We start from the raw sequence: 23,590 nt of genomic DNA on the forward strand, positions 1-23,590 counted from the left end.
AAGGTCATTGTCACTGTTACGTATAGAATACTACCATTAAGCTAGGTCACTCTCTGCATTGAAGGCTTTGTCATCATTATGTATCGGTATAAAAGATCATTGTCTCCTAGGCACATTCATTTCAGTTACACTATCAAGGGGATATAGTCACAAATGCCAATATACAGAGGTCACTGCCAAATATTCTTCAAGGTCATACAAGAACACATCAAAGTCAAAACTCTCATCAAGATCTGGGCACTAGGGTCACTGTGTTGTCAATAGATTAAGAGTCGTGTTCACTCCAGCTCATTGTTACAAAGGTTACACGGTCTTGAGGCCATCACCATATTGCCATCATTGTTGAGCATACCGTCATAGAACACAACACCATGCTACATTCTAACTGCTCCAAACACTACTCAGGTTTGTGCTACAAGCAATAAGGTTTTTCAATACCTCCTAAAACAACCATTTCTCAAAACAGCCCCTACAAACAATGTCTTAGGTAATGGGTACAGGACCAAGGATTATACAGCAGTCACATGAGAAACTCAAGCCTTTTATGTATCAATAAATATACAAGAAAATTATCAAATACTATAAACACTTCTAGTCCTCTCAAAGATTCTGTCTCAAGAGTTTATAATTCTACACTTCAAATACACAGTGCAAAATTAATCCTACACGCAATCTCCAAGAGTCTACAGGTGACTGAGATCTTAATCCTTCGAAATGTCATGGCAAGTTTTGGATTTAGATTGCAAGAGTCCTGAAGTGTGTATAGCATACCAGCGATGTCCTCAATGAATCAAAAATCACAACCCAAGAATTCTTCGCCCATGTGAAAACGTATCCAGGAGCTGCCTTGTAAAACTTGAGTAGTTCTGACTTCAACTTTTTGTATGGAGTAAAGGAGAAGGTACAACAAATGGTTCATGGATTCAAAGCTTCTTCAATGAGTAGTCACTGGATCAACGTTGTGTTTCCAAGGATGCTATAGCAAACCGCAAACAAGCTTAAGGCAGCGAGAGTTTAGAGGAGGTTGGTCTTCAATATATATAGGTACTCCAGATTAGTTTTCAAGGTTTTTATAGAACACATCTTCAGGCACTATAACTGCTCAAACCTCCAGATCACTTAGTATACTCTGCATTGAGTTGTGAACTTAATTGATTCATGTTTTTGTTATCCAAGGATTTACACAGTGTTAAAGTTTGATATAGAAGGTCTGGTTGTAGAGCTTTAGACCATGAACAATGCAAATCCACCAACGATATCACTTCTGGTATGTTGAGCTTCAATTTGAGAGCTATTTGCACAGGATCAACTCCATATTTAAAAAATGGTTAGAGGAACTCACAAAAACATCGGATTTGCACCCAATCAATCCCAAAACATAACCCTTGTTGTTCATGCAAAATTGTTTCCGATCTCCTCGACAAGTCCGAGCAAGTTGATCAAACTTCATTTTAATGCACGTGTGCCTAGAATTGAGTCAAGCCACAAGCCTTCATAGATGCACATTATATTTCAAATTTTCGACCTCTTTGAATCATTTCAAAAGGTCAACCTCCTTAGAATCGCAAGCAAGGTTACTTGGCAGCGGGAGCGGGAGCGGGGGCGGGGGCGGGAGCGGAAGTGGAAGCGGGAGTGGAAGCGACATTTTTAGAAGCTCCCGCTTTGGGAGCGAATCGGAGAGTGAATTTTTATATAATGTATATTTTTTTTATTTTTTTGATGCATATGTATCAACAAAAGCATGTAGAATGATGAATTAGATATAAAAAGAATAAAAACATAGATTGAACCATATAACATCAATCATCTAGAAGTTATAATCTTCATCAACCACGTCCACAAGTTAGTAACATACAACATATTGTGTCATCAATCTTAAAGTTTCAAGCTTTCAAAATTCAATATATAACATTTATCATCATTGATCACCAAAATTGTACTTGTAAGCTAAGTGTAACCATTACAACAAAGAATATCTAACGTGAAAGGAAATGAAATGAAACAACTTTCACGAAGCATCATATTCATAATTCATTACCAATGACTTATAATTGCCAACTTCAAACTTCAAACTTAAATTGTCATATATTGTTTACAAAAAATAACATAATAAATATGAAAGAGTCAACAGTTATTAAAACTAATAGAAACTAGAAAAGACAAGTAAATCTATTATCTATAGCTTCCTCTTGCCACAAGAAACGTCTAATTTCTTAGCAAGTCGTGGTGCTCTTCTAGGAGTCTCCTCCCGCATAGTCGCGCGACCAGAACCAGAAGGCACATGCCCTCCACGTGAGGATGTAAATGGAGGCGGCGGCAGCAAAGGAATAATAGCTGGAACTCGAGCACTGGCACTGCTACTGAATGGTGGGGGTGGCATGGTTGTTGCTTCATCATCTTCTCTCAAAAGTTCTGCTTCCAATTCTTCAAGATGTATAGTGCTATCCTCCAAATTATTGTCCTCTGGGTGGTTGTCCCAAATTTTATATGTTGGATCTTCATAAGCTCGACCACAATAATGACTCAACAACCTCAAGTTGTAGTGCACATAAACCAAGCTTTCTACCAGGTTTTTATTGAGTTTATTTCTTCTCACATTATGTATGAAGTTGTAGGTGCTCCAACACCTCTCTGTAGAAGAAGTATTTGCAACCTGTGAGAGAACCTGTTTTGCCAATTTTGGCAAAAGTTCCATGCCGCCATATGCTTCCCACCATGTGAGAGCATCAAATCTGTCTCTATCTTCCATTGCATACAAAGAACCAAACAAACCAATGCAACTGAAGTATTTGCCTAATTCAAGACATAAATTAGCACACTCCTCCTTGTCAGGTACCAACTTGTCTAATGCTTCCATATATTCTTTAGATACCCCTCTGGATCTATATGGGGTTTGATCCTAACCCCACCCCCAAGTGCAGGTTGGCCCAACCAGGATGGAGAGTAGCATTTTAGCATAAGGATATACACCAAGGCATGTAGTGGAACATTAAGTTTATTCCATTGTGCACACACACAATTGTGAATCATTGTATACAAGTTGGGATCATTTTCCTGAACAATATATTTTATTTGCCCCAACATGCTATCCATTTTCTCATACACCTCCCCAATCACTAGTTTATCTATATCTGCAAATGAACTGTGCTATAAATGGGATTTGCATTGTGCTATAAATGGGCTTGGTGAATTGCTATACTTCTCTCACACGTGCCCAAAACAAACCATCAAGAGCAGTCTCCTCCACCTCTTCAAAACCTTGCTTGTCAACTGCATTTGGAGCCCTGTCCTTTAATACATGCTAGTGTTGACTTGATACCATGCTAGCCAATGACTCTCTTACCTTCAAAGGCTCCTGAAGGTGAGGTAATAGCTAGCAAATCTAGTCTTCGCAATCTTCAATAGCTCCAATCTTGAGTGACTGCGGAAAATCCCATGGGTATTACTATGATTTGTAATAAATTTTATCATTTTTTTGCCTCTCTTGTACAAATCACCAATCCATTTGTATTGTTGGTTTTTGTTCTTAATAATATCATGCATCAAAAGGTTCATTGTGTGAACCAAACACCCAGACCAAAATATGTTGGGGTATTTATCCTCAATAATTACTCCTATTGCCTTACAATTAGCAGCATTATCAGTGATGACTTGGATGACATTGTATGGACCAATACATTCAATTGTTTCAAGTAATGGTTCTACAATGTTGATGTCGGTCTTGAACTTCTCAAATAATCATATGCTAAAAGGAAGATGGCACCACTGACAGACACAGCAAGAACACTTATCAATGGCTTGCCTTTTACATTTGTCCATCCATCAGATACAATGGACAACCCATGCTCATTCCAAGAATTTGTCATTTTACTCAAAGAATGTGCTTATTTTGCTTTTACATGATCAAGTCCAACGGTTCTAGCCTTGTCATACCCAGGGTTCTTCTATCCTTTGGGGGCATCATTTATAGCAGAGACCATTTCATGTCAATAAGGTGAGCGAAGAGCATTGAATGTTATCCCACATGCATAGAGAAACCGATAAATTTTTGAATCCACATCATTCCTACACACTTCGTCAAGGAAATCTAATATGGTTCTACGCCTTAAAGAGATGTTTGTTCCTGTGCCTCCATATCCACTGCCATAGGAGGATGCTGACAGAGTTCATTGTGCATGAACTATGTTCAAAGAAACCCTTTGATTTTTTAGACTTGTATTGGGCTTTGTTGGGTCCCTATAATACTAGTGATTACCCCATTACTATTGTAGTTATACCCCTTATTTATATTGTTGTGCCCCTATTACCCCCATATTGTTATTTCTGTGCCCCATAGAATCCCTCTATTGTTATTTTTGTGGCTTTATATTATTATTGTTAGGTCGGCTGGATTATATTGTGACTCCTTAGACTCCTATATATAGAAAGGAGGTTTTGTCATTTGTATCATCCAAGAATTGTTCATTTATGTAATGTAAAGGAGGTTGCCCCCTCGAAGAGGCTGAATTCTAAGGCGTTGATCTATCTTTTCTATCTTTTCTTGAGCTGGTTTCATAACATTTGGTATCAGAGCTTTGGATTCTAGGGTTTCGCTGCTCCAAACAGGTCATCGTGGCATTTTCGCTATAACTTTTTTTCTGTGATGTTTCAGAAGTCGCAAAAAAAAACCCATTTGAGAAGAAATCGCGCTGAACCTTGGGTCCGAATTTCAGAGCTTTTCACGCGATATTTGCGGAGATATGATCTGAGGAAGTTGGTCTTTTTGCAGACTCCTGAATTACATTCAAAACAGGTGACCTGGGGAAAATCGTCATAACTTTCTCTCTGGGGATCGGATTGAAATTTCGTAAGAAGGTACAGAAAGAGGACGGACTGTAGTTTCTTGTGTGTGTGTTTCAGATTCAAAGGTTGAAACAGTGACTCGTGGCACGTCGTACAAGTTCGCTCTACTGAACCAGTCTAAAAGCAAGTCACTGTGGGAGATTTCACATAACTCTTCCTTGGAGAATCCAATTTGGATCAGACTTGTGGCATTGGAAAGAGGACGCAGAAGGCTACTACAGGTAGCAATTTCAGAACTGGATGATCCGAAATTACAGAGATACATCAGATTCAATATCAGGCTTCTATAAAGTGAAAAAAGGTGTGTAGTTTTTTTTTTAATTTTTGTGTAAGCTTGGTTTAACGGAATTCAAAGGGCATAGTAAAGCATTATTATCGGTAACTGATGCCCCGAGGAAAGAAAATGCAAACACCTAGTAAGGAACCTGAAAGCTCTAGCATGACTCATGAAGAAGAGGAAGAAATGCTACATGATATATCAAAATTACAAGAACAAGTGCAACAAATGTCACGCTCACAAAAGCTAACAGAAGCTAAGATAAGTGGCGTGGAATCTAAGATAAATGGCGTGGAATCTAAGATAAAGGGCATGGAAGCTAAGATGGATGATTCGAAGACAGATTTGAAGAGAGACATGGCAGATTTGAAGATAGATTTGAAGACAGACATGGAAGAATTGAAGAAGTTGCTACAAGAAAGGGTCACTAATGGTGAAAAGGTAGTAAAGGAAACTCATGATGAGAACAAAAGAAATGTTAATCATGATTCCATAGATGCTAATGTTGGATCGAAGAATCACCATATTCCAAAAATCGATATGAGGAAGTTTGATGGCAAGGATCCCGCCACATGGATATTACAGATGGAGCAATTCTTCGATCTCAATAATGTGCAAAACACACAAAAGGTACGTATGGCAACTGTATATTTGGAACCAAATCAGTTTGTATGGTATCAATGGCTTTGCTCTCGTAAACAATTTATCACTTGGGCAATTTTTACGGAAGAATTGATAGCACATTATGAAGATACAAAAAGCAACACTTTTTTTAGCCAATTGATAAGTCTCAAACAAAAGGGTTCAATAATGGAGCACATTGAGGAGTTCCAAAAATTGAACATAAGGGTAAAAGATATTCCAGAGGAGCATAGGATTGATGTGTTCATAGGGTCTTTAAAGGATAATATCCAACATGATGTTCGCCTTTGGGAACCTGATTCATTAGAGAAGGCATTCAGGTTAGCAAGAAAAATGGAAAGCAAAATTATGGCAACCAGGAAGCATACCACTCACAACTATAAAGACGGAAGTGTTGTTGCCCCTAGTCTTCCACAACCTATAAGGTTGACACCACAACAATTGGAAGAAAAAAGAGCAAAAGGGCTTTGTTACAGTTGTGATAGCAAATACACTAAAGGTCATAAGTGTGCTGAGAAGAAATTATTCTACATAGATTGTGAAGAGGAAGAAGAAAAGGAGCAAGAAAGGTCAAAAGAAGAAGATATACTCCAGGAACAAAGCCTAGATGAAGAACAAATAAATCCGACCATATCTTGTAATGCATTGGCGGGAATTACCACTCCTCAAACCATCAAGATAGAAGGACAAATCAAGAAGAAAAAGGTAATAGTGTTGATTGATTCAGGAAGCACCCACAATTTTATTCATTGTAGGGTAGCAAAAGAATTGAATTGCTTCCTATATCCAGCACCAGAGTGTCAAGTGATGATTGCAAATGGAGGAACAATAAATTGCTCTGGAAAGTGCCATAATATCAAGCTATCCATGGGAGAATATGTATTGACTAGCCCAATGCTTTCCATTCCAATGGGAGGTGCTGATGTTGTACTAGGAGTCCAATGGCTACAATCCTTGGGTACAATAGCTTTTAATTTTCAAGAACTTTTCATCAAATTTTCTACGGAAGGAAAGGAAGTTGAATTAAGGGGTATTGCAGGGAAACCAGGAAAGATAATCAGCTCTAATGGCATGACAAAGCTTCTAAAAAAGGAGCAAAGAGGTGTAATTGCACAATTATGTTCGCTAGATGTTTCCACATTGGAATCATCTATTTCTCCAGATCTCCAAAAAGTCCTGGACAATCATTCCAAGGTATTTGAGACTCCAAAGGTCTCCCACCTATGCGTGATCATGATCATGCTATTCATCTGATTCCAGGAAGTGTTCCTCCAAACATCAGGCCGTACAGATATCCCTATGTCCAAAAAAGTGAAATTGAACGTATGGTTGCAGAAATGCTAGAGGCTGGTATAATTCAACCGAGTCAAAGTTCTTTCTCAGCTCCAGTAGTATTGGTGCACAAGAAGGATGGATCATGGCGCATGTGTCCGGATTATAGGGAGCTCAACAAGCTCACTATTAAAGATAAGTTCCCCATTCCTGTCATTGATGAATTACTGGATGAATTGCATGGATCAATTTACTTCACCAAGTTGGATCTTCGTTCGGGATATCATCAAATCAGAATGAAGATTGAAGACATTCCGAAAACGGCATTTAGAACTCATGAGGGTCATTATGAATTTTTGGTCATGCCTTTTGGCCTTACCAATGCACCTTCAACATTTCAAGGTTTGATGAATTCAATTTTCAAACCATTCCTTAGAAAATTTGTGTTAGTATTTTTTGATGATATACTAATCTACAGCAAGTCTTGGAAGGATCATGTTGAACATGTTGACAGGGTGCTACAACTATTGGAGGAGAAACAATTATATGCAAAAAGATCCAAATGTTTCTTTGGAGTCCAGGAGGTGGAATATTTGGGTCATATTGTATCTCATGAAGGAGTTAAGGTAGACCCTAGCAAAATTAAAGCCATTAAGGAATGGAAAATCCCCACATCCATAAAGCATCTGCGAGGATTTCTTGGGTTGACAGGGTATTATCGCAAGTTTGTTAAGAATTATGGGAGAATAGCAGCACCTCTAACAACATTATTGAAGAAAGATTCATTTTCATGGACTCCGGAAGCAACAAAGGCCTTTGAACATCTTAAAGAGGCAATGTGCCAAGCACCGGTCTTAGCTACACCGGACTTCACAAAAACCTTTATTGTGGAATGTGATGCTTCAGGAAATGGAATTGGTGTTGTTCTAATGCAAGATGAAAGACCCATTGCTTTTGAAAGTCGTCCAATCAAGGGAAAGTTTTTAAGCAAAGCTATTTATGAGAAGGAAATGTTGGCAATACTCCATGCACTTAAGAAATGGCGACCCTACCTAATGGGAAGACACTTCAAGGTAAAAACGGATCATGATAGCCTTAAATACTTTTTAGAACAAAGATTATCCTCTGAAGAGCAACAAAAGTGGGTCACAAAGATGTTGGGTTATGACTTTGAAATCATCTACAAAAAAGGGAAGCAAAATGTGGTGGCAGATGCACTCTCAAGAAAGGATGAGGATGTGGAAGCATTGTTGTGTGCCATTTCTATTATCCAACCAGATTGGATAAACGAAGCAAGGGAGGAATGGAAGAATGACGAAGAAGTGTGGGCACTTATTCGAAAGCTACAACAAGATTCCAGTACTTCTGATACATTTAGCTGGCAAAATGATTCGTTATGGTACAAAGATCGCTTATACCTCTGTAAGAATTCCCAGCTAAAACAAAAGATTCTTATGGAATTGCACACTTCTCCCTTAGGAGGGCACTCAGGATTTTTAAAAACTTACCACAGGGTTAAGAAGGAATTTTTTTGGGATGGCCTTAAATCAGATATTCAAAAGTTTGTGGCGGAATGTTTGGTTTGCCACAAAATAAAGTTGAAACAATTAAGACACCGGGTCTATTACAACCTTTATCCATTCCAAGCCAACGTTGGGAGGAGGTTTCAATGGATTTTATCACAGGTTTACCCAAGTCTGAGGGAAAGAGTGTCATCATGGTGGTAGTTGACAGACTTACCAAGTATGCACACTTTTGTGCATTATCACATCCATTTAAAGCCAGTACAGTTTCTACTGCATTTATGGAAACAGTTCAAAAGCTACATGGAAACCCAAAGATTATTGTAAGTGACAGAGATCCCATTTTCACTGGAAATTTTTGGACAAAATTATTTTCTTGTCTTGGTACTCAGTTAGCTCATAGCTCATCTTATCATCCTCAATCTGATGGGCAAACTGAGATAGTAAACAAATGTTTGGAAGGATATCTTCGTTGCTTTGTATCTGATAAACAGACACAATGGGTCAAATGGTTGCCTCTGGCTGAATGGTGGTATAACACTTCCTTCCATACAGCAACAAAAATGACCCCATTTATGGCACTTTATGGGTATCAACCACCATCCATCACATCATATTTAAGAGAAAATTCTAAGGTTCAGGCAGTGGAACATCACATCGAACATCAACAACAAGTCCTCCAACTCTTAAAGGATAACCTCGTGTTGGCACAAAATAGAATGAAACAACAGGCAGATCAACATCGCAGTGAAAGAAGTTTTGATGTAGGTGATTGGGTATTCCTACGGCTACAACCATATAAGCAAATGTCCCTAAGCAAGCTAAGAAGGATAATAAATTATCACCAAAGTATTATGGTCCGTACAAGGTGTTGCAAAAGATTGGTACTATGGCATACAAATTGGAGCTTCCTGCAGCTTCTCGATTGCACCCAGTTTTCCATGTTTCATGTTTAAAGAAGGTTATAGGTGACAAGCTCCCAATTCAAACAATATTGCCAGAACTTGACGAGGAAGGAAAAATTATATTGGAACCGGAAGCAGTCACAGAAACAAGAACTCGACAGCTACGAAATCGATCAATTTCAGAGTATCTTATCAAGTGGAAGAACTTATCCGCTGAAGATTCCACATGGGAGGATGAGAATTTTATGCAGAAGTATCCAGAACTACTCAAGCGTTGAGGACAACACTTTTTTGAAGGAGAGGGGCATGTTGGGTCCCTATAATACTAGTGATTACCCCATTACTATTGTAGTTATACCCCTTATTTATATTGTTGTGCCCCTATTACCCCCATATTGTTATTTCTGTGCCCCATAGAATCCCTCTATTGTTATTTTTGTGGCTTTATATTATTATTGTTAGATCGGCTGGATTATATTGTGACTCCTTAGACTCCTATATATAGAAAGGAGGTTTTGTCATTTGTATCATCCAAGAATTGTTCATTTATGTAATGTAAAGGAGGTTGCCCCCTCGAAGAGGCTGAATTCTAAGGCGTTGATCTATCTTTTCTATCTTTTCTTGAGCTGGTTTCATAACAGGCTTCCTCCTCTTCCCTTATGTATTGGGCTCTTTCTGTTGTTGACACGCTTACACAAGCTTTGATTCCTATTTATTTATCTCCATCCCATGGCCTTCGGAATTGACTTCAACAAAAATCTAAGTGGGGATGGTTGTAGAAAGAAAAGAACTTTGGGGGGTTGGAAAGCATTTTATGCTTTCAAAATAGGTGTAGAGAGGCAAAGTTATGGGACTGGAAAACCACTCTAACTCTTTCTGGGATTTTAGTGATTCTGGTGATTCTCCATGGTTGTGAACTGTGGGTCAACAGTGCATCTGACATGCAGTGGAAACAAATTGAGAAAATTCAGAAGTGTTTGATTACAAACAAATTCAAAATTAAAAGTACAATTCCTTATGCTATCTTATTAAGTGAAACAGGGGCTGCTCCTATTGAAGCAGTTACTATGGTGTGAGTCATAAGGTATTTAAAAAAAATTGAGCAAAATGGAAGAGGGCAGATGGCCTAAGGTTGTCTCTAATAACATATTGTGCAAAAGAAAGAAGACTTGGATGCGACAAAATAACAACTAGTTTAGTAAATGGGGTATTTTCTTGAACATGTGTCCCATAAACAGTAAAGAGATAAAAGCTTTTGTTATAGATATGTTCCACAAGCGTATTTGGGATAAGGAGCTAGGGAGAAAGAAAAGGTACTATACTGAAGAGTTTAAACTCACTCATAATCATTAGCAAAAAGCATACATAGGGGCCAATATTTCTTGGAAGCCAAAATTCTTATTGCTCAATTAATGACTAATTCTCATCAACTCTGTTGTGAAACAGGGCGCTGGAAAAGGCCAAAAGAAGTGTGGGAGGAAAGAGTATGTATTTTTTGCTCTTCCGGAAAAGTGGAAACAGAAAAACATTTCATTTTAGAATGTGAGGCCTTCAAAGACATCAGGGAAAGTTATGCAGATATAATGGCAGCTAGTTCTTGGAATAACCTATTCAGCGAGGGGTTTGTCAAGAAGTTGGGAGTGTTTATTGTGAGGCTTCACAGGTGAGGCTTCACAGGAAAATGGCCGCATACAAGAACTAGATGGGAATCAATCTGTCCCATAGGCTATCTTTAGCCTTGTGGACATTAAAATAATTTCTTCTTCTTCTTCTTCTACAAGAACCTCACCAAACACTCAAAGCACAAATAATGTTGAAACCAAATAAAAGCCATCTACAGAAGCATCCTCAACTAGAAAAACTCCTTTTTATTATGCTTCGAGGACAAAGCATTTTTTTAAGAGGGCAGCAATGTTATAAACATAACAAATGATAATTAATTAATTAGTGAATAGACATGTCTTTTGTAAAGACATCCATTAGTGGAAAGGCACCCTGCCTAGGTATTTATAATGGGGCCCTATTGTAATATTCATCATTCAAATATTCAAGTCATTATATATATATACATTGTTACATAATATTGGTTAATATTTTTGCTTATGCTGAATAATTGTGTTAAGAACCTAGTATTGCTTTTATTCAGTATATCTGTAATAATCTACGAGGAACTAATTGCCAGCTGCTAGGTTCAGAATTTAACATGTGTTAGCTGCTGTTGTAATTTCTGAGAACTAGAGAAACTCTTGTGACCACTGTTGGAGCCTGTCTGGCTGTTCTGTGATTCCAGATTGTAAATTTATGAAGCTAAGCTCCTAATTATCTGTTGTTTTGTATTTCTCGTAGGATACAACATTTGAAGTCCTGAAAATTTCATTACAGAGTTTAAGTAAATGCAAAATCTTAAGTTTTGATAGTTGCAAACTTAGCTTTCTCTTTTAGGACCTGTGGGTTACATTTTGAGTGCAGATCTGCACTATGACTTAAAAATTGCTTATTTACTTGGCTGACTTTAACACTCATGATGATGCATATTTATTTATCATGTTGTATCTAGTTTCTAGGCCTATGCTTTTGGCTACTTTCTTCATTCAGTAGTTTATTTTATGTTTAACTTTTAGCTTTTATCTTTTGGGAGTCGCTTTGGCACTCCCACAGTCTGTCACTACTGGATTGTACTTTGAGTCCTATTAACCTACATTTTTTGGTCATTTGTGGACACTAATAAAATTATCTCATCTCATTTCACATGTTTGGGTCATACTAAGCCTAAATCATTTTCAAAGTTCACATTTAACGCCATGGTAGTGTAGCTTTTAGTTGCCAAATAGGGATTTTCAGAACCATACCGAGTTTGCAAGCTTCTGACTTGTAAGCAGTTTCTCTGCCTGAAGGTGGAACCTATTTCGCAATGCTAAATTCCTTTGATCATACATGTGTTCATCTGTGTTATCTCCTTTCAGTTTTTCTTCATCCACAAATATAATTACTGCAATCTGACCTTGGGCAATGAGCTCTAGGCCTTCCCTGTGTAGCTGTAATGTCTCAGAACTCACAGATTCCTTTTTCCATGACGCGACATGGCCTTTCCTGAAATCGTCTGAGCTTAACCACCAATTTTTTGTTAATTTGGTATCCATCAGTCGAGACAAATCAGACCTGTATTGACAGCAGATAGTAAATGATTTTTTCAAAACATATATATCATGCAAAGTATCCATGACAAATCATATGAAGTCCAGTGATCTAAAAGTGCTAAGAACTCCAGGCACCTTCCTAAATTACAAGTAATGTAAATACCCAATATGCATGATGCTGAATGACTTCAAAAATATTTTAATTGAGCATGGCTTCTCAGTTCACACTTCTGGCTTATTTCTAGTGAAGCTCATGCTAGTATGCACAGTAAAGATAAAACATCTGTCTGAATTAGTTTACAAGGTTACTAGGCCTCGTTAATTCATCAGAATTATTTTTCCACTACACCTCTACTCTCCAGCTTACCCTAAAGTGAAAAAGGGAATTATATCATGTATGGGAGGAACTTTTCAGGATGGCCCATAAGAAGGTGTCAAAGTTTGTTAGGTGAATGTATAGCCCTTGTTATTGAAGCTAAATGAGAAACAACACACCATAGGAAGTCAAATATAAATATGTAGCAAAAAATAATCAGCCAAAGAAACAGATCTGCGATACAAGATTCCATTCATACATAGATACTATTTCTTATGCTAATTGTAAATAATCATGATTCAAGATCGCACCATTATAGTCAACCAAATTTCCCTCTTTCCACTTATATCTGCCACTGGCATTAGGGTGCCAGACTGCCAGTGAAACAATCACTACTTGCTGACTGTGACCTGCTAGACAAAATCCAATTTTTTGTTCTTAAGATTATTATTGGAGGTTTATAAAATCTGAGCCATTGACATTAAGAAAACTAGAAATCTGATGTTGTTTTAACAATGGATAAAACCAAAGCATGGTACTTCATTGATGTTCAGTTAACAGGATTAGCTTGAAAGGCTCTAAAGCTGTTGCATCGTTCCTCTTGGATAGATTTAGAAAACAGTCATTACTTACGTAAATAAATACAATACAGAGTACAGAACAAAAAGCACAGAAAATTCTTTAGATTGAAGCATGTTAGAGGTTTTCAAAATTTATTCAGTCGGAGTCCTCTCAATTTAATCTCCACACTAAATCACCTATATCCTTTTAGTGAAATACCACCAAATTGGATACACTGTACCCCATTTAGAGTCTATTTTGTACGTGCAATCACTATGTAAAAATGATCATTCAATATATACCACCTTGCCTTCATAATTTTCTAGATGTGTTTGAAAATTGAGAGTTATTGCAGTAAACAATTCATATTGCATGACAAGTTGATATTACCTACCGTGTCGAATCTAACCCTTCCAACTAGCATGTTGATCATCAATTCATCTCATTATATTGTGAAGGACGTGATAGTCCCCATATTTCATCACCTATATAATATATTGCATCAATTTAACCTTAACACAAATACTTAAAAGATTTCTTGCATGACAGAGTCAAGCCGAGCTTCTCAAAACCTGCCAATACTTATGTGCAACTAACCATCTTCTAGTCGTTCTAAATCAAATGGAAAACCAAGAGTTGCTACCTTTGATAAGTCTCTGATGAATCTTGCAATGCATGTTTGAAAAGCTTGAAGTCAAAACTCAAAATTTGATCTAAAAGAGCTTGCTTCTGGGCCTTGTCCCCAATAGAAAGTCCAAAAAGAACATGCTCCTGTCCAATATCGAGCAATTTTTTTCTAATTGCTGCAACCTTTTGGCGTGCTTTTCTTCTCTGCTTCCGTTCCTGTTTGTGGAAATGTTAGCCCCTCCACTTTGTGAATGTCAAAACTTTGCATATTATACCCAAAGAACCAAAGAATAGAAAGTGGAACATATTACAGAATCACGCATGGCTTTTCACAATTAAAACTGAGCACTGAGTATTGAGATTCACAACTGCCATAGGAACATAGATGAAAAAATGGCCAAGAAAACTCCAAAACCACATAAAATCACAATTCCAAACCCTAAATATAAAATCACCATTTTTTAGGGATTTTTCTTACAATCTTTCCTCAAAAATCGCCAAGGTTTGAAAAAAAGGCCAATATAAACCTGAAATTTGATTTTTTGGAGTCACATCTCTAACTTTATTTTTTGTTGGAAACCATAACAGGCAATCTTAGTTAGATAAATGGCATCATTGATAACATTGAAGTTGATCTAATTAAAGATGTTTATATAACTTAATAGCAATATCCATATGAAATAAATAATGATGGAAAAATATAAATTTTAAACTCAATATTACAAGCTAATCACCATACAGAGAGGCAAGCTTATGAATGTTGTTAACTTAGGATCATAAAATTTAGACATATGAATATTTCATTATTTGTTTACAACTTTATCAAAAACATACATTTACACTCTGGAGGACCTTGAGAAGATCATCCTAAGGCTATAATTGTTTGTTTACATTTAGTGAGCAAGGAAATTTGAATAAAGTCACAAATTTTATAATAATTTCTATGAGAAAACATTGACATTGTTAGGTTATACAAGAGTAATAACTGGGAAAACAAAGAACAAAAGTTTAATCATCCCATTACAAGTCACAAATAGACTTTTTAAATATTATTATCTGAGCAACAATTTCTCTCATGGCAATGTTTATCAGATATTAATTACAACTTTAATATGTTGTCATTGAAAGTATCTTCCAAGTAAGTTGTCAATTTTTCCTTTTTACATGAATTAAATTATGTCGAAATAATATTATTACAAGCTGACCCGATGTTACAAATAGGATGGTTCATAAATCCATATTCTGTAAATGAAGTGCAGAATAAATGCACACAAAGCACACAACAACTGTTAATTTTCCATAAGCCCTAGACCTGGTCTATGACTAGACTTAGCACATAAACACACTAGGAATTTTCAACCAACAACGTTACACTGTGGAACAAATCAGCAGTGAAATCAACAACAGTACACAAGAATATTGGGCCAAAACTTGACTTATCAATCCTTCAATAAAACAATCATAAGGCTCTCGTACTAGGGATCATGGCCCTTCAGAAAACCCTGATACAAATGCACAGTATTCAATAAAATAAACAGTATGTCCTTAGACTGAAATCTAGGGCTTCAGATCTAATCCTACAGACACTCTCTAATTCACATGTGACCTGATTTCCCATAAAACCATTGCACATGAAGCAGATTTGGCTACAGATAAAACTTAACTCTGTTAAATTTTGGGTAGCTCGGAAGGTATTTCCGAGAGAGGACCACCCACAATAAGTCATTTGTTGGGTGATTTGCCCAAAATGAGCTTTTGGACCCAAGATGGGGTTTAGGACCAAAGGAGAAAACAATAATTTATTATAAGCGTCAAAGAAGCGAAAACCCTAGATCTAGAACTTTTCCTAAGTGACCTAAGGAAAAGTATAAAAGAGGCCCAGTACACACCAATGAGATGAACTTCATTGAGTGTGGAGGCTAGAAAGATGTAGCCCTAGAGGAGCAAAGCTGCAAGGCTGAGTAGGGTTGCTCAAGGAGCCGAGATCTAGAGACAGCGAGGGTTTATGTTGGAGGAGGATCTACGACATTTCTTTTGTGCAAGGGAAGGAGGATCGTGGAATATTTATGAGCAATGAAGGTCGCGACAGAGATCAAGTTTATAGCTGCAACCCACCAAGAATCTGATCTGTAGCAAGGATGGGGTAAAGAGTCTAGCCATAAGTGTAACGTGAACTGATCTAGGGAAAATCTCAAGGTCGAGACCTAGATCAAGTGTCATGGGTTGGTAAGAAGGGTCTGTTGATCAGGCCGAGTACCTTAAAGACTACAACGAGAAGGATAATGCATGTGGGAGGTTGGAACGAAGGGTCTCATGGACTGCAATTCGTCATATGAGAAGACAAGAGCCTAAGTTGTATAAGGTTTTGGGCATAAGTTCCTTTGTATATCTCGAAGTATAGGGCTAAGAGGATTTTTGGTGTGTAAGTTTTGTTTTTCCACGATACTGGAGTCTAGGATAGAATCTTAAATCATTGACGCTTCCAATCCAAGAATCACAACAGGATTACTGTGAAAATTTCATCTATCATAGCAACTGGATATTACTTTTCTAATTGTTAATTTGTTTAACAATGTATTTGCAGTTTTCTACGACAAACACCAAATAATTCACACTGTGATTTTTACAAATTAACTGCCGAAGAAAATAACGCAGGAAACTAAAAAAATCTAACACAAACACCTAAAAATGACACCGTTATTTTTGGACAAATGTCCCCAGAAAAACCCAACTTAGGAAAACCGATGCAGCAGCTGAGGGTTTTATAATTATTATTATGCAGCAATGAGAAATTATTGGCAAAAATATCTAAAGGGAATTTACCCTCGCTTCGAGCAATTCCGGCATTGGATTGCCTCTAAAAAGCAAGCCGTCCTACACAGGCATTGCATCGCTCTGAAGCCGCTTGCTTCTATTGTTGCCCAAACTAACTGCTAATCGAGCCATGCTGCCTGTCGCTGGTTGGGAAAACGTCTCTCCAACACTATGGAACCTCTGTTTAGCCTCTCGAACTGAAAACGTCTGCCCTCTTCAGCAATTCAAACTGACCGTCTAAGGCTCTGTCCTACCTTTGTGCAACCTCCTAGAGAAATCTCGGCCTCTCTACAAATTCACTCACTGGATCTAGAAAATGTTGAAATTTGGTACCGGAGGACAGGTGGTTCCCTAAGGCTTTGATCTTTGGCCTAGGGAAAAGTGTCCAAAAGAATTTAATTTTTCTCCTAAAGTGACTTTATAATTTTTATAAAGTCAAATCTAATTTAAAAGTGACTTTAAGTGATAAAGTTACTAAAGTCTAATTTTAAAGTGACTTTAATAAAGTCAATGTAAAATTAGAAAAGAAAAGTGACTTTGGAAATAAATGACTAAGTGGGTCTTTATTAAAGTGGGGTGAATTAAAAAATAGAAAGTGAGATTTAAATGAGCATTTAATCTCAGCCCTAGATCTCAATCTATTTCAGCCATTGGATTTAGGGATTCCCCAAAAGTCACTTAGGGTTAGATTAAAGGAGGAAAAGGAGGAAAAGGTCATTCATTCTTTCATGAGCAGATTGAGAGAAGGAGAGCAAGAGAGCAAGGGAGATTTCTGGACAGGGAGGAGAAGGAGGCAGCAACTTGGCACACATTCCAAGGCAGCATTTTAGCAAATCCGTACAGCTGAGTTAGCACACAGTGAAAGGCAGATATTGGGCACGATTTTCTAGAAATCCGTACAGCAAGTGCACAGAAATCGAGGAGCAGAAATCCATACAGCAAGTGGCTGTACCTTGGCATGCAAATCGAGGCAAATCTGTACAGCTGTACTGCTGGTTTTTTCTGCACGCAAATCGAGGAAATCCGTACAACGTATTTATGGCAGCTTGCACGCTTTTCTAGGAGGCCGTACAGCATTTATTGCTGTTATGTTTTGCTGTTTGCAAGTTTTTCTAGTTGGCTGTGAGGCACGGAAAACGAGATAAGTTGTAAAAGTTTGCTTACTGATTTTTTTGCTGAATATTTCTCACTGTAAAAAGCATTTTCCAGAAATAAGAAGGAGCTTTCGAACTGGTTTTCCCCAAGAGTTGTAGGGGGTTTTTCCAGGGTCACCTTGACCAAAAATCACTGTGTTTAAGTGTGTTGAATCGCTGTTTGTATGCGCTGATTTTTATTTCTGCATTTTCCAGCATTCTGTAATTTTTCCAGAATTTGTGTTTTCAGCAAAATTTATTTTTCAGTTGTTAAATGTATGGATATGAGAAAGGGAATTTAACTATTTTGGAGAAATAAGGTGAAACTGAAAACCAAGGTGGGAAATGAGAAATTTTTACATGGTATCAGAGCTTGAGTGCTGAAGTGCAATTTGGGACAGCAAGGAGGAAAATTACAGCCTGGTGATTTTTCACTCAGAAAATTCCAGCAAGCTGATTTTTCACAAACAACAATTTTATTCTTACTACAGCAGTGCTATTTTTTCAGTTTTAGGACAACAGGATGTCATTGGGATTGAGGGTGGAGGATAGGTTGGATGGGCATTCCAATTACAGTGTTTGGAAGGAGAGAATGCAGAGTATCTTTGAGGAGGCAGAAGTCTGGGACATCATGGTGCATACCACACAGAACCTTGTTGTTGTGCCTACTGATGCCACTCAGTTGGCTGATTATAATAAAAAGAACAACAAGGGTAAAAGACTAATTCTAGACGGAGTCAAAGACCATTGCATTCCTCATGTGAGAGGAAAGAGAAATGCCCATGAGATGTGGACAGCATTGTCCAATCTCTACCAGAGTACCAATGAGAACCGGAAAATGGTCCTGAAGGTGAAGCTGAAGACCATTAAGATGGGTAATGATAGTGCAGCTGGATATCTCACAAAGATTACTAATGTGAGAGATGAGTTAGCAGCAGTTGGAGAGGTCATTCCATCCACTGAGTTGGTGCGGATTGCAGCGAATGGTCTGCCCCGTTCATGGATGAGCTTTGATGATGGGGCTTGTGCACGTGAGACCCTTCCCACATGGGAGAGGTTTTGGGATGATTGCATTCAGACAGAGATCAGGAAAGGTCAGCTTGGGGCAGCCAAGCCAGTTGAGCAGGATGAGGATGTAGCACTGTTGGCAGGAGGCAAGAAACGCAAAGGGAAGAAGCAGGCTTCCACAAGCAATGGTGGGGGCAAAGGCAAAGGTAAAGGTAAACAGGATAACACACAGAAGGACTATTCCAAGGTGAAGTGTTGGAATTGTCAAAAGATGGGACACTATGCAGTTGTGTGTCCGGAGAAGAAGAAGAAGAAGGGGAAGAACCAGAGCATGGCAACATCAGCAGAGGTTAAAGACTTTGCAGATCGTTTTGACCAGGAGTTTGCGTTCACTGCGTGTAAGTCCTCTAGTGCAGGATCACCTGCCACACAGGTTCAAAGGGAGCATGCTTTTCCCTTGATTAAGGGAGCATCTTAGGGTATCTGGTATGTGGACAGTGGGGCTTCACGTCACATGACAGGAGTCCGTGAGTACTTCTCAGAGCTTTCAGAGAGTGGCACTGATATAGAGGTAGTACTCGGTGATGACAGAGTTGTTAGAGCAGTCGGTGTGGGGACACTGACATTTCAGAGGGAGTCCAAACCTCCATTGAAGGTGTCAGATGTTCTTTATGTGCCAAGGATGAGGAAGAACCTCATATCCGTCTCAGCTTTGGAGGACAGAGGATATGAGGTACTGTTCAGGGGAGGACAGGTGTTGATGTATCCCAGGGGCACTCCAACTGATTCAGCTAGAGTGATAGGTGTACGCCATGCAAAGGTGTACAAGTTTGCATTCCAACCCCTTTTGGCATTGAGCAGTAGTACCGACAGCAGAGCTAGTAGTTCTGAGCTGTGTGAGATTTGGCACCGCAAGATGGGGCATATGTATCATGGAGCCTTGAGGACCTTGCGGGAGATCACTACAGGTGTGCCAGATTTCAGTACTAATCACTTTGATACTTGCAGAGGATGTGCGATGGGCAAGTTTGCCAAATCCCCTTTTCCCAACAGTGACCGCAGAGCAATTGAGATTCTTGATTTGATTCATTCCGATGTGAGCAGTCGGATGTCTCATGTTTCCTTGAGTGGATATGAGTACTATGTTTTATTCATTGATGATCACTCCAGGAGGACCTGGATTTGTTTCTTGAAGACCAAGAGTGAGGTCTTCAAGCGGTTTCAAGAGTTTAGAGCTCTTGTGGAGACACAGACAGGTCGGAAGATCAAGTCCTTGAGGTCGGACAATGGGGGAGAGTACACCCTTGGAGAGTTTGTTGACTATTGTGCGAAGGCAGGCATTAGGAGGGAGTTCACTGTTCCTTACAACCCCCAGCAGAACGGGGTTGCGGAGAGGAAGAACAGATCCATCGGAGGGGCTGCCAAAGCCATGTTACATGATCAGGGGTTGCCATTGTTCTTGTGGGCAGAGGCCTGCAACACAGCTGTTTATTTGCAGAACAGGAGTCTGCATCGTGCCTTGGGGCACATGACTCCGGAGGAGGCTTTTTCTGGGAAGAAGCCTGATATTGGTCATCTTCGTATCTTTGGGTGCATTACATACTCCTACATACCCAAGGAGAAGAGGACCAAACTAGAGCCCACCGTAGAGAAGGGTATCTTTGTGGGCTACAGTGAGACCTCAAAGGCCTTTTGGATTTACATTCCTGCACGGAGGAAAGTTGTTGCCAAGCGGGATGTGAAGTTCGAGGAGGACAGGGCCTTTAGGAGATCACGGGAGTTAGAGTATCTGGATCAGCCAGACCCTCAGCAGTAGTTGAGTCAGTCGTAGGGATCCAGTGGGCAGGGATCAGGAGGATCCGGAGGTACATCTATGAGGATGTCAGGTCCGTCAGTGAGCAGTGGCTCGCCGAGCCAGAGTGGTGTTGCTCCGGGCAACATGCAGAGCAGTTCACTAGGGAGTCCACTGATGGACAGTTCACACGATACCTCAACTTCTACAGGTTCAGGTGCAGGCAGGAGGACAGCAGACAGACAGTCAGGAGTTCAGGCTCATGATGATGATGAGGAGGAGTTTCATTCTTCCATGGGAGAAGTGCGCTCAGGGAAGAGGAAGCCCAAGTGGCTTCAGGACACCTTGAAAGATGCCACATCTGTTGCTGAGCCTAAGAGGCCGGTCAGAGAGAGTAGACCACCTGAGAGGTTTTGTAGTTATATGGCAATGGTTACCAGCATCCTTGACTCTGAGCCTTCTAGCTATGAGGAGGAAGCTAGCCAGCAGGTCTGGAGAGAGGCCATGCAGGAGGAGTATTCTTCTATCATGAAGAATGATGTTTGGGAGGTGGTGCCGAGGCCTGAGGGCAAATCCATGGTTACTTCCAGATGACTTTACAAGGTAAAGCATGCTGCAGATGGCAGCATTGAGAAATTCAAAGCGAGGTTTGTGGCTAGAGGGTTCTCCCAGGTAGAGGGAGTTGATTATGAGGAGACCTTCGCTCCTGTGACTCGATATACTTCGATCTGCTCCATTATATCGATAGCAGCAGAGATGGGTTGGAAGATCCACCAGATGGATGTGAAGACTGCATTTCTCAAAGGCTTCATACAGGAGGACGTGTACATTGAGCAGCCACAAGGCTTTGAGGTGCATGGGAAGGAGTCCCATGTGTGCAGACTGAAGAAGGCCCTTTATGGCCTGAAGCAAGCTCCCAGAGCTTGGTACTCCAGGATAGATACGTACTTGCAAGGGATGGGTTTCACAAAGAGTGACGCAGATCCGAACCTTTACTATATTGTGATAGGTGAGGAGCCTCTCATTCTGGTGCTGTATGTGGATGACTTGGTCATTACAGGTGCAGAAAGACTCATAGAGCACTGCAAGAGAGATCTTGCGGCGAAGTTTGAGATGAAGGACATCGGCTTGATGCATTACTTTTTGGGTTTGGAGGTGTGGCAGGAGGAGGGGCATTTCTTCCAGGGGCAGGGGAAGTATATTGTGGACATCCTTGGCAGATTGCACATGGAGGATTGTAAACCCATGTCGACACCGATGATCACCAATTGGAAGAAGCTTCATGCTTCGGATTCTGAGTTGGTGGATCCCACATTGTACAGGCAGTTGATTGGTTCCTTGATGTATTTGGTCAACACTAGACCAGATATTTGTTTTGCAGTAAACATGATGTGTCAGTTTATGTGTGAGCCAAGGAAGGTTCACTAGGTGGCTGCAAAACACATTTTGCAGTACTTGCAGGGGACAGTGGATTATGGTCTGGACTACAGGCAGGGGGATGGAGTGAGATTGGCAGGTTATATTGATTCTGATTGGGCAGGTTGTGCTTCCGATAGGAAGAGCACTTCAGGGTGCTGTTTTGGGTTGGGTTCGGCAGTAGTGTCATGGTTCAGCCGGAAGCAGCAGTCAATAGCATTGAGTTCAGCGGAAGCAGAGTATATGGCAGCCAGTCTAGCTAGTTGTGAGGCCATCTAGCTTCGCAAGATGTTGTTTGGCTTATTTGGTCAGCCGTTGAGACCTTTAGTGATTTACTGTGATAATCAGAGTTGCATTAAACTCATGGAGAATCCAGTATTTCATGACAAGTCAAAGCATATCGGGATCAAATATCATTTCATCAAAGACTATGTTCAAAAGGGAGCTGTGAAGCTTGAGTATATTCCCACTGATGAGCAGGTTGCAGATATTCTTACCAAAGCCATACCACGGGGCAAGCATGTCTACTTCAGAGACAAGATGGGTGTGGTGAGGAACACCTTCCTCAGTAAGAGGGAGTGTTGAAATTTGGTACCGGAGGACAGGTGGTTCCCTAAGGCTTTGATCTTTGGCCTAGGGAAAAGTGTCCAAAAGAATTTAATTTTTCTCCTAAAGTGACTTTATAATTTTTATAAAGTCAAATCTAATTTTAAAGTGACTTTAAGTGATAAAGTTACTAAAGTCTAATTTTAAAGTGACTTTAATAAAGTCAATGTAAAATTAGAAAAGAAAAGTGACTTTGGAAATAAATGACTAAGTGGGTCTTTATTAAAGTGGGGTGAATTAAAAAATAGAAAGTGAGATTTAAATGAGCATTTAATCTCAGCCCTAGATCTCAATCTATTTCAGCCATTGGATTTAGGGATTCCCCAAAAGTCATTTAGGGTTAGATTAAAAGAGGAAAAGGAGGAAAAGGTCATTCATTCTTTCATGAGCAGATTGAAAGAAGGAAAGCAAGAGAGCAAGGAAGATTTCTGGACAGGGAGGAGAAGGAGGCAGCAGCTTGGCACACATTCCAAGGCAGCGTTTTAGCAAATCCGTACAGCTGAGTTAGCACACAGTGAAAGGCAGATATTGGGCACAATTTTCTAGAAATCTGTACAGCAAGTGCACAGAAATTGAAGAGCAGAAATCCATATAGCAAGTGGCTGTACCTTGGCACGCAAATCGAGGCAAATCCGTACAGCTGTATTGCTAGTTTTTTCTGCATGCAAATCGAGGAAATCTGTACAACGTATTTATGGCTGCTTGCACGCTTTTCTAGG

At 39.4% G+C, this 23,590-nt stretch overlaps 1 protein-coding gene across 5 annotated transcripts in view; it reads right to left on the reverse strand.

The window, feature by feature from the left end:
• The window catches only part of LOC149231296 (16S rRNA processing protein RimM family), a 429,419-nt gene that overhangs the window by 209,262 nt on the left and 196,567 nt on the right, over positions 1-23,590 (reverse strand). For all 5 annotated transcript variants that reach the window (XM_089379160.1, XM_089379158.1, XM_089379157.1 and 2 more), the window contains 2 exons: positions 14,119-14,318; positions 12,311-12,620 (listed from right to left, as the gene is read on the reverse strand). In XM_089379160.1, the coding sequence (XP_089235286.1) occupies positions 12,311-12,620; positions 14,119-14,318 (510 nt within the window). The remainder of the gene's footprint in view (positions 1-12,310; positions 12,621-14,118; positions 14,319-23,590) is intronic.

This window comes from Pinus tabuliformis, chromosome J (assembly GCF_031772625.1).
Source record: "Pinus tabuliformis cultivar Carrire ecotype Pingquan chromosome J, CPIR1, whole genome shotgun sequence".
Lineage (NCBI taxonomy): Eukaryota > Viridiplantae > Streptophyta > Pinopsida > Pinales > Pinaceae > Pinus > Pinus tabuliformis.